At 39.5% G+C, this 12219-nt stretch overlaps 1 protein-coding gene and 1 pseudogene across 1 annotated transcript; one reads left to right on the top strand and one right to left on the bottom strand.

The window, feature by feature from the left end:
• Positions 1-304: 304 nt before the first annotated feature.
• On the bottom strand, positions 305-8390 carry LOC132975923 (E3 ubiquitin-protein ligase AMFR-like). The gene is made up of 13 exons (XM_061040823.1): positions 8078-8390; positions 7893-7985; positions 7635-7799; positions 5927-6079; positions 5266-5306; positions 4675-4807; positions 4442-4575; positions 4224-4334; positions 3859-4049; positions 3671-3774; positions 2916-3050; positions 2511-2701; positions 305-2145 (listed from the first exon to the last, which is right to left on the bottom strand). Exons 1-13 carry the CDS (start codon positions 8330-8332, stop codon positions 1989-1991), a joined length of 1863 nt encoding a protein of 620 aa, XP_060896806.1. The 5' UTR covers positions 8333-8390; the 3' UTR covers positions 305-1988.
• Positions 8391-10367: 1977 nt separating this feature from the next.
• Positions 10368-12165, top strand: LOC132975914 (leukotriene B4 receptor 1-like; annotated as a pseudogene).
• The last annotated feature ends 54 nt before the right edge of the window (positions 12166-12219 follow it).

The raw sequence follows: 12219 nt of genomic DNA, 5'->3' as shown, positions 1-12219 counted from the left end.
ACACGTCGATTATCGGTTTTAATACTGCAGCTGCATACATCGACTTACCTTTGAGTCTATGCATTTGACAGTCCAGGACACACACACACACACACACACACACACGCACGCACGCACGCACACACACACACACACACACACACACTGGACTAATAAACTGAAAGGTCCTGCGTTTCATTTATTATCCATTACTGTTACCAGCAACAATGCTCTGGTCCCTACATCTACATAAATCTCTGTTTGCTCGAAGAAAATGCCGGGCAAAAAGAGAGATAGGCCTCCTAGAAGAAATATGAAATAACAGTTTTTGTTAAAAAGCTTTAAAAGCTCTGTTTATTGAGTCCTTTGTATTAACATATCTTACAAAATCTAGATTTACAGAAATTATCCATAACTTAACCATTCTTGATTTAGGCACAAAATACAAGAAAGCTTAGTCAAAATTATTAAATAAGTAATGGTTATGAAAGATAGCCCATGAATAACAAAGTAATTCATGGTAACTTTTAAATAGCTGTTGGAAAAAAAGAAAACAAATTGTCCAGTTTCTTTTTTGCACTATGACAAAGTGAAATCTGAAAATAAATCCTATATATCCTTTCCAAACCCCCCAAACAGAGTTTGAGCAACAGAAAACAAACCAAAATAAGATCACAACACTTCAGCTTTTAGTGGAAGGGTTGTGTGCTGCTCTTTGGGATAAAGTGGAAGGAAGCAAAATCAATTGTCTAGATTCATGCAAATCTCACCCAAACTGCCCTTAAACTGAAATAAGAAATGAAACAATCCAAACTCCATTTGTTGTGTCCGTAAATATGTCTCCATCAGATAGTGATTCAGGGAAATTTGACATTACCAAAAATGTTTCAAGGGCCTAGTTCATGTTGTGCATTGCTGTAAATTATTAAATGTATTTCTTTGAACAAAGGATGATTATTTTCGCTGTGATTTTGAATTAGAAGTCCTCAGTGTGAGTAGACAAAGGCGCACATATCAAACACTCTCAACACATTGTTATAAAGTCTCTCAGTCATTCAGGCCATAAGACCAGGGAGTTCATTGTTATACTAAATTATTTAGTGGGAAATAATACTCTTATTCAGACTAAAATGTTAAGTAAAACATGGTAGATTAAGAAAGACTGAGAGGAGGACACCTCTTGTACTCATTCAAAATGTAATACATCCCTCTTGATGCCTATGCATCTCAAGAGAGCAGTGTAAGAAAACAAAGTCTGACATGCCCACTCCTCCTCTTGTTGACAAACAAAACGCTAACTGTTTGCAATGGATGATATTACACACTAAATACAGGAAAAACCCATGTGGGCCAAAACACTTTTGTTTGCAGCATAACTTTGATAGAAACATTCATATTTGACAGAAAGGCTGAACAATACTAAAGTGACATTCTCTTACTCCAAAGTAAGAAACAAAAACAAACTGTTATTTTGCTTACACTTAATTCACAGTTGAAAACGTGTAAAATAATAACACAGATACAGATCAGATGAGCTTCATCATCTGACATAATGTAGCTTTCCATAATGAGCAAAACAGCAAATGAACACAAGTTTTGATAAAAAACAAAAAAAAAGACCCAAAAAACTAGTGATGAAACCTTTGAAGACCTCTCATACAAAGAGTCTTCTGAGTGGAAAGCATGCTTATTTTAAAAAGAAAAACAGTTTCAACTATGGCAGATACTGACTCCCCACTGAAGCTGGTGGTTGTAGTGTGTGGCACATGAATAAAGGGTAACATAACCTTGCATTTATTGACTTGCACGCAAATGTTGACGCTCCAAATACTCCATTACCATTCACAGTAGCCCAAAACAGTCCAAAGGCCATGTTTGTTATGCTTTTTAATATATTTTTTTGAGTTGATGACCACTGACTGTACACCAAATGGACCAAGGGGGTTGGGCAAATAGCTCTATTGGTGCCTCTTGGGATGATGACTCCTCTGCTGAAGCCCAGCTGTGTCTCAGGGTGCTGGGTCTTGTTGATTTTGCATGCGTCTCTCTGCAGCTGCTGCCATGGTTCTACGTCTCAGCATAGTCAAGTCCAATCCAGGAATAATGTCCTCCTCCAGTCCAGGCAAATCATCATCCTGGTCCTCTGGACTCTTGTTGAGATATATCCTACAGGAAGTAATAAACAATAAATCATCATGCATACAGAAAAATCAAGATAATGGGAATAAACAGGCAACCAAAAACCTCTAGCAAAAGGGATCATATGTACTGACGACTTGTTAGTCAAGTATGAATCAACCTTTAAACTGGTCTAACAGCTGAGCAAAGAAGACCTTTAAACATTATATTTGCTCAGCCTTTGTTCAAAGACTGATCTCTGTGGAAAGGTCTATTTTATGCAAACAAAGATGAGCTGTGATGCCAAATCTATCAAGACCTAAAATACACACATGCATACATTTTTATCAACTTCTCACCATTAACACAGTTTGACATGCCTGCCATAGGTGGAGAACAAGTAGTGTACAAACCTGCGAGCTTGCAGAAGCAGCTCTTCTTTTCTCTGCTTTAACATTTTCTGTCTCTCCTCTGCCGACTTCGAGAAGCGACCTCCTCTGACCTCCATGTTGTCTGGCTCACTGAAGCCCTGCTCGTCTGTTCCACTGGGCCCTTCCTGCTCATCTGATGCAGAGCCCACCTGTATGGGGCCACGCTCTATAGCCTGAGAGAGGAACACAGACTAAATATGTGACAAGAATTTTGCTTTTAACTTCAAGAAAAGCCATAGGAATGTAAACGACACAAAAAAGCAAAAGAAGAACTGACTTGAAAACGGCTATTGCAGAACAGTTTAAACAAGTTCATTCTTACAGATAATCAATAAAATAAGTTAGAAAAACACGCCAACAACCCCCCACGTTGACTTATGTGCGTACCTGTGTGGGGAAAGGCACCTGGATGCGTCCCTCCAGAATGTTGTCAGTGGTGACCTCAACTGAGCGGGTCAGCTGCAGGTCTTGCATTACTAGGTAGGAGGGCACCTGGGGGAACATCTCCTGGATCTGATGGGCCTGATGACAAGGAAGTGCATCAAATGCAAAGAGAGCAAAAGATAACTTATTTAGGCACAAAACTAGAGGCCTATCTTTGGATGTTAAAATATGCTTTGCATCTTCTCCAGTATTACAGAGTTTCTGTTGGTTAAATAAAACATTTATCATTGTATTGACAAGCAGTAACCTAGTACTCAAAAACTATTTGAGAGCTGTGTTTTGTCAAGAATCTGGTATTAAGACACACATGAAATCAGAACTGAAGGATCTAAAATTGTATTCATGTCATTTCTGCAAAGTCATAGTCATAGCACTACTTTTTATGCGGTCTGAGCAAAGGGATTATCAGTTTTCCTAATTCAGTTTATCATAACAGATACAACATGACAACTACAAGGTTCATCAGTATTTTCTAACACGCCTAGAGCAAAGTAAGGACATGAAGAACATCTTGGCATCATAGACAACCAAGGAGCAGCTACTCAAGAATATTAGGAGTAAATATTAAGGCAAAGTGATGATGGAAACATTGATTTTATACAAATCAAGTAAAAAGAAACTGTCAGTAAGTGTCCTTAAAATAGCTATCACTGTGTCATTTTTTCATGGAGCCAACACCAGGGCAAACACGGACTCACCATGGCCATGAGCTGAGAGTTGTTGGCCTGTGCCATTCCCAAGATGTTGGTGGTGTGCATTACTTCCACTGAGAAACTGGGCAACCAGCTTGCAATGCGGGATCCTGTAAGAGATTGTAAGGATTATATAATTTGCTCTCACATCAATAGGATCTGATGTAACCACATGTCTTTTCGTTTAGACTCACCATCAAAGTGGAAGAAGTGATTGTGTTGGTTGATATGTGGTCTAGCATCTGCAGCAGCTCCTGCTGGGCCAATATTGTCTTCCCCGCCCTGTTGCTGGCCTCTGGCCTGGCCCCCGTCCCCATTAATGTTCAGTGATTTCCTACATGTTGGACATGATGTGTCCTGCTCCAGCCAAGAGCGCAAACATGAGCTGGAATTACAGAGAGGCACAAGTTATATCTCATCTATCTCAACCGTTATTGTAGAGCTCAGAACAAGTCTGTAGTATCTGGACTTCAGGTCAATCTCACTGATGCTGATAAAACAGTTACTTCATTGACTCATTGTATGGAAGATAATCCGGCTGATTGAGAAAACACCTTACTTGTGGAAAAGATGACCACAGGGTAGTTTGCGTGCTGTCAACATAGTATCCCAGCAGATGGCACAATCATCATCATTAGCTGCAAGCTCTTCGGCTGTAGCAACGGCAAATCTGCACAAATAAAGTTCAGTCATTTAGTAACAGAAAAGACAAGCTTCAAAAGACAAACCGTGCAACAAAACCACGAGGTAAACATTTTGATCAAAATATTGTAACACCTGGCCTCCATGTTGTTGATAACGCGTAGGTAGTTCTTGTGCCTGCGTACGCGACGCTGGACCTCATGAAAGAGATATCGCAACTGCATGAAGATAACCAGGCTCGCCATGGACAGCCAGATGTTTCCAAAAAGCTAATGAGAGAAAAATGAAGGGTGAAGGTTAGAGATTAGGAGAGAGAACAAATACACAGAATAATCACATATCCAACTCCAGTCCCCCATGTGTCTTACCAGCATATGGATATGGTGCATGAGGTCCAGGAAGAGCATCGCCAGCTCCATAATGAAGTCTGTGTAGTAGACATATGTGCCCTTACTCTCCCAGGTCCCTGGATGGTTGAGATCCCACAAATGAATGGAGTATCTGTGAGGGGACATACAGTAGCAGCTCATTCAGACTATGACAGCCCAGGAAACACATGTCAGGTATTTCTGATGGTGTGGCTATTTCATGGATGAATCTATAGACTAGCTAAATAATGAGAAAACAGTTCAATATGTGCAGAAGCATTAGGCCAACATGCTTCAAAAACAGAAGAAAACCAGTGGTAAGAAACACGGGTTAAAAGAAATCCCTGGTGACAACACAACATTTTGCCGTCCAGCCCCAGAGCTTTTTCTGACAACAGTTAACACGACTTAAGCTTCTGTATCTGATCAAAGTTGTTCCTACTGCCTGTGTATTTATATCCATCCCTCTTTGGAACACAGAAGCCTTTCACACTGATGTTAATGTTACTTAAGGCCCTGAATCTAAATCTGAGCTAGCTGTGCCATCCAGACTTCTGCTGATTGTGCATGTGAAGCTTTAAAGAGACTTACCGCATGATGACATGCCCTGTGCGTACTGTCACCAGCAGACACTGAAGAAGAAAGTATACAGGGGGAAAACAATGTTATTCGTGTGTATTATGAAAACAACCCAACATATGAAGAAAAAAAAAGTAGTTCTTTAAGCAGATGCCTGAACAAAATTAAAAATGTATCTTCTGTGATATAACTGGTACAAAGAACAGTTACATGACTAATAGCCAAAACCTCCCCTTTTTATGAATGTAATCCTAAATATCAAGCATAAACATGCCCTTGTTTTCTTCGCAGAAAAAGCTTGACTGTGAATAAATACATTAGAGATGTTTCCAGTCCCCAAGTGATCAATGCCCAAGAGCCAGTAGGCACTGATTCTACCCGACCTAAAAAGTCTCTGCATTCTTCTAATAAGCTTCACAACCAGAAACAAGGTCGAAAAATTATGATTAATATTGGAGATGCTTTTGAAAAATGGAGAGAGGTTAGAACACAGAAATGTTTCAAGACCTATGCAGAGCTGGCTAAATACTGAAGCTTGTAAATAGCAACAAAAAAAAAAGAAAAAGGGAATCATTACTCATTACTGACCCTGCCCTACCTAAAATACAAAATGCCTTCACCCACACAGCAGGCTCCCATTTTTTTTAATACAGCTGTGGCTAAAGGTTCTCACCTCTGCTGCCATAAACGAGAGGGTGTGCATGCCATGGGAAGCTCCCAGCAGACCACAGACCACGGCCAAGCCACAGCAGTCCAGCAGTAGGGAGACCAGCAGACAAAGTACTCGCACATGACTGTTTATGGGAGTGGAGGGCGAGAAAGACAGCTGTGGGAAACAAAATGTACATCTTAAGTGGACTGCACCTTTCTCATTTTAGATGTGTTACTTTTTACCAAGAGCGTGTGTTCCGGTTAAATCAATCAATCAATCAATTTTTATTTGTATAGCGTCAACTCATAACAAGTGTTATCTCGAGACACTTTACAAGAAGCAGGTAAAATACCTTACTCTTTGTCTGTTAACATTACAAAAGAGCAGGTAAAAAAACCTTACTTGCTCAAGTAGAACATATTACTCTGACACTTTAAAGAATTACTCACACATGGAATACTCGTTTTTTTTTAAAGAATATAAAGGTTTTTTTTTCTGTAGCAAACACACACAAGTTCACACAACAGTGGAAGTTAAATGAATGACGATATCAATACCAACATAGAAGCAACTTAAAAGAACAAAAATAGATCTCGTGGATTCTGTAAAACTTAAAAACCAAACTTTTTTTCCCCAGCACACTGACAACAGTATTCTAACCTACATTTCGTTTCATCTTTAGCAGTTTGACCTACATGATTGTAAACCTCAAAGCTAGAACCCGACTAAAAAGGGAGACAGGAAGGAAGACAGCTGGTCTAAACCCAACTGACAGACTCAAAAGGAAAATTTCAAAATGTAGATCGACAGTCAATGCTGAGAGACTATCAGACAGTTCCACAAACACAGAGCTCCTTGAAGCACAGGACATTCACAGACACCACTGTTAGCACTAATAACCTTTAGTACACTAAGCAAGTCTGCATTACAACAAGGGCGACATATCAATTCAATGTTTTAAATTTCATTGCTTGCATGGAGCTGTTTAAATCTGATATTTTGTTTACTCCAACACGCAGGGCACTGATACAGGGTCATGTCAATGTTGTGACTGAAACTGTATCAGTGGCCTAACAAGCCAGTACAAGGAACTATTAATAGGACCAGAACTAAATAGAGTGCAGTTGCTGTCAGACACTCACTCATCTTAAGTTTAAAAGCTCATTCATTGGATGTCTTCAAATATCAGCTTTTTTTGATAATGCTTGGTTATTCTAGGCACTGATGAGAAACATGGCAGCCACAAACAATGCAGGTCTAGTTCTATCATGTTTCAAGAGCATCATACGTAGGACCAGGTAATAAATCCTATCTATCATTAACCATACAATATCATAACAAAACACAGAAATAATATAATCTCTATAATGCTACAGTTTCACCACAAACAGCTTTACTATAAAAAACACAAATATCTTTACATTCAGTGTCTATCCAATCATATCAGGTTCCTATTTCAATTACTTACAATATGACCCATGAAGAAGATTACAACTTGTGTTGTCAGCTGATGATGGTTGAACGTCAGGTATAATGTCACTAACTTTGTTGAAACTATTTTAAGTGGACTTACATTGGAAAATAAATGATGAGAGTTTTATAGGAACAGAAGCAGATTCATTGAGGATTATTGGACTGCCACACGTCTCCACACAAGCAAGTCTTAGATGTACGCTTCTACGGCCCTTTAGGAGAATATAAAAAGTGAACTTTTAGTTTTAATACTTACATATTCAAATCGGTCTTTGCAGAGCTGCACCATAAGGTGGAGAAAGACCAGAGCAGAGAACCACAAACACCACATGACCACCTCCTCCACTGTCTGCACGTTCAATACTCCAAAGATGAAAATAAACTTGTAGAAGATGAAGTTCCAGAACTTGTCCTTTAAATGCTGGGGACCAAAAACAAGGAACATAAGTTGAACAATGAAGGTAAATAACTTGAGGCATAATAAAATAATTTCAAGAGGAGTAAACAGACTCACCTGCTTCTCACTGACTCTCAGTGGGCCAAAGACCACGTATTGAATCATCTTAGCTATAAGCATCAGAGAGCAACAGAAAGTGTTGACTAACACCTAGAGGGGTATAGAGAATAAAGTGACACTTGGTCTCTGAAAGGACAACATCTTATTGGGCATTACAAAGTACTTAAGAGGATGACACTTACCCACACAAAGAGACTGTCAGTGACAAGATACCACAGTACAGTGGTGGCCAGTTCTGTGCTGCTAATGCCACTGTCAAGATGGTCCAAGTCCACATCAGTGTGAGCTGGTGTTTCCTCGGCCTCCAAGGCACCAAAGCCCGGGTCTGTCACAGTGGTGTAGGCACTGAAGATACTGCCAGCAAGCAAAGCCACACTCAGTGCCGTGTAGGTCTGCAGGCTGGGCCAAGGAAACCTCTCCAAGAACAGCAGAGGCATTTCCGTTTCTTATGGTTCAATTCTCAGCTTGATGAAATTGTCTGTCCCGATCAACAACCTGTGAGAGTAGAAGTTAACAAAAACATAGAATATAGTGGGGCTGTAACCATGTTAAAACCCGAGTAGTGCTATAAGCAGTCAACGCCCCTGGCATTAGCTGTACACCTGGCTAACGTTAGGTAACCCAACACTAGCTTAAGCTACGTAGTTAGCACAGATAGCGAGCACTACTCATCGACTCATAATAAATCATTACTTACAGTTCGTCACAAACCTTGTCGACAATAATTGATAATGTCAGTTGTTGTATTCAGTGCAATAGTTTTAAGACGACTGCACTGAGAACATCGTAGTTGTCAACATCGTCATGTTTACTTCACCGGACAGGGGGAGCTAGCTGACGGGAAGCTGTTTCTTCTTCTACGCTTTGTTTAAAGGTTTAAAGTTTGTGTCCTTTACTGCATTACCGCCATCCTCTGGCGCTGGTTAACTATTGCAGTGGGGTTTGTCAGAGTTTTATCAGTCCTGTTATCTTTGGAAAGTCTACTTTAACTCAACTTTGGTATTCCTTTTTAGCCTTATTTCTATTAATTTAGTTTTAATGTCCGTTCTTTGTCATGCTAGGCCTCTATTTGTAGATCTAACAGGTTTCTATTCTACAGTTTCTGCTTCCTGACATAACACGTCCTTATGTTCATTATGCTGTTTAGATGACTGTGTCATAATTATTCCTAACCTAGTTATCATAACATCCTCTTCATTGTACTCTCCTGATTTTACAATACCAACCCAAGTTAGAAAAATGTAACCTAGATTTGTTCCCCCAGGTCCCAGAGCAGTATGTAGGCCTACCTGGAAATATAATGTTATGAGTTGGGATGCAAGGAGTCTGAGCAGCACAACAGGAATAAGTGTTTAGATATTTTCAAAAGTCACTGCTACAAAAAAGCCTCTGTCATTGCTTAAATGATCTGCTCTGAAATCCCACAACATAGTTCAAAGAATAGATCATCTGATATAAAACACAGCCACAAACAAAGCTGCACGCAGAGCATAATGTCACCATGTGCTATCATAGTAGATCCTCATACAATTTAAATTCAGTTACAGATCACTTCCATGAAGAACTATACATTTAAAGGCCACCATTGAAAACGAAAGCCTTATCAAATTCTGTAGCTTTTTTTCTTTTGAATTTGTACGGCAAATCCATATAACCTACCCCACAAAAAGGGAAAATGTTTGTTTTTTTAAATGGAGGAAAAGTGGTTTTATAGGAGAAATATATTCAAACACTGTTCTCTGTTGAGGAATAATTCTGTCTGTATCAGTGCAGGGAAAGTTTAGTTAACAATTAACTCCTTAAATAGTTCCTAAACATGCAATAGATTGAACTGACAGAATCCAAAGTTAGGGTGTGTGGTAACATGGTTACAAATACAACAGTATAGGTTGTTACGAGCTTTTTATCTGTCACATCAGAAATAATGCAGTGAATCACATAAAAGTAGATATCTCAAAGATGTTTTGGACAAGGGTAAAATTATACCAGCATTCCTTACTTTTGCAACTGTGTACTGTTACAAGCCCATAACTGTTTTCTGTTTGAATTCATGTTATTTCATTACAGGTGGTTATCGGTTGACCAGAGACACCAGAGATAATTACCTGTGGTAAAGAAAAAGAAATAGCACGTTTAAGGGAACAAAAAAAATATTTTTACATTATACCTTGCAATGGTGATCATTAGAGAGACGGTGACTTTTACTCAGCAGGTAAGTCTCTTGACAAGTTTCTTTTAAATGTTGTTGTAGCAAATGTTAGAAACAGATTAAACAGTTTGTCTCTGATTCACATTCTTGAGCAAAGGATGGCAATAATGAAATAAACAAACACAGTGCAAGGCGCACGCACTCTGTCATTTTGAGGAAGAAGAAAGACCTTTGACATTTGTTATCGATGCAGAGTTAATCATTACATCACACTGGCATAAACATAACAATGATTCCACTGTCTTAAAGTTGCTATATTAAAAACGAAACAGACCGTTTGAACGAAGGGAGAACCGATTTCAGCCTACATGAGATCATAAACTTTCATTCCTGACCTATCATGTCTGGGACTCTCTTGTGATCCTTTTCAATGTAAAGGGAAGTGAAAACTGGCTGGTGCGGCACTTTTTTTCTTTTTTCAAGCAGACTCTATATTCTATCAGCACACACGCTTGCACCATGAACCTCTCAACAGAGCAGTCTTCTTCAGAGAAAATGCTCATTGATGGATTTGAAGGCAGGACAGCAGTGGCTTGTGTGATCCTGGGCCTGTCCTTCCTGGTAGGAGCTCCTGGGAACCTGCTGGTGATCTGGACCATCTTGAGACACGTCAAGCAGCGATCCCACACTGTGGTGCTCATCCTGCATTTGGCTAATGCTGACCTGCTGGTCCTCATCACCCTGCCTGTGTGGATCTACTCCCTGGCTAACTCTTGGGTGTTTGGTGAGGCTTTCTGCAAGGCCTTAGTTTATGTTGTGAGTGTGTGCATGTTCAGCAGCATCTTCTTTATTACCCTGATGAGCATTGAGCGCTTTTTAGCCCTCTGTCATCCATTTTTAATGATGCGCTGGATGACCAAAAGTGTTATGAACAGATGTCTTGTACTTTTGTGGATCCTTGCTTTGATTCTAGGATTGCCTTCTTTACTTACCCACCCTGAAAGCAAAGCAACCAATGAGTGTTTCATCAAAGAATTCAGCTCTGTTACTCAAGCAATTGTTTTGTTTAGTCTGGAGACTTTTGTGGGCTTTGTTGTCCCTTTTATCATTCTAAGTATCTGTTACTGTCAAGTAGCGGCACAGCTCAGGACAATGAGCATCAGCTCCAAACAGAAATCCATGCGTCTTGTGCACACTGTGGTGATAGCCTTTATATTCTGCTGGTTGCCTTACCATGTCATCAATATCTTTGATATGTTCTGCATCCTAAGACCAGGCACAGATCATGAATGTGTGCCAGAGGGTGTTGTCTTTAGCTCAGGTGCCCTTGTTTTCATCAGCAGCTCAGTGAATCCTGTGTTATACGTCTTCTTTGCGAGGAGGGAGTCTCGAGGAGTCCCGATTGGTGCGGCTGTTCCAGGAAATGGTCACTCACACCACCAAAATGAGGGAGCTGGTAGTACAACATCAGAGCAGCCAGATGGCAGTAGAAAGATCTGATGTCCAACTCTGTGAGAAAAATCCATGTCACAGTGACGTTGTGGAGATGTGACAATTGTATTAAGCAGTTTTTTGAAGGACTAAACTTTATCAAGAAGGAGCAGATGATCAACAGCACTGAAAGCCTTTATATGACATGTAAAACAATGCTATAAAACTGTAATGTACAGTTATCCATGTAATTATTCACTCCCTCCTACTATCCCAGTTCCTCATTTTACTTTAGATGTCAAATGAGAGCAAACACATGACTGCAATATTAATGTATTTACCAAATGTTTTAATAATTTTTTGCTTTATTTAGGCAGATATATTCTTACAGTGGCCATTTTCCCCTGACATCATAGTCAGAGTGGTAAGATAATATGAATAGGCCTATATGCCAATTTAAAGTTCTGGTTTTGTATTTTCAGGTTAAAAATTGTATAAATGTATACAGAAAAAATGGTATACATTTAGCTTCTCACTGTCGAGCAACTGAAAAGAGGCTGATAGGGAAAATCCTTTCTGATGTAAGTCATATTTTAAAGTAAAACAGCAAATTAGACAAGACACCTCTAGACGTTAGCTCATATGTAACCACTTCCTAGCCAACATCGCTGTTTGATAATGTGACATGATAATATTTCAAAGGTCTGACTTAAGTCTAAAATATACTGTCAACAATCATTTTAG

This window comes from Labrus mixtus, chromosome 1, assembly GCF_963584025.1.
Source record: "Labrus mixtus chromosome 1, fLabMix1.1, whole genome shotgun sequence".
Classification (NCBI taxonomy): domain Eukaryota; kingdom Metazoa; phylum Chordata; class Actinopteri; order Labriformes; family Labridae; genus Labrus; species Labrus mixtus.
The sequence above is the reverse complement of the archived record's forward strand: the minus strand, read 5'-3'. Positions and strand labels throughout refer to the sequence as shown.

Bases quoted from the DNA above. Each gene is read 5' to 3' on its own strand.
- LOC132975923 (XM_061040823.1), bottom strand. From the start codon at position 8,332: ATGCCTCTGCTGTTCTTGGAGAGGTTTCCTTGGCCCAGCCTGCAGACC. The intron at 7,800-7,892 runs GTGAGTCTGTTT...TTTGGTCCCCAG, and splicing joins TGAGAGTCAGTGAGAAGCAG to CATTTAAAGGACAAGTTCTG. The intron at 6,080-7,634 runs GTAAGTATTAAA...TGTTTCCCACAG, and splicing joins GCAAAGACCGATTTGAATAT to CTGTCTTTCTCGCCCTCCAC.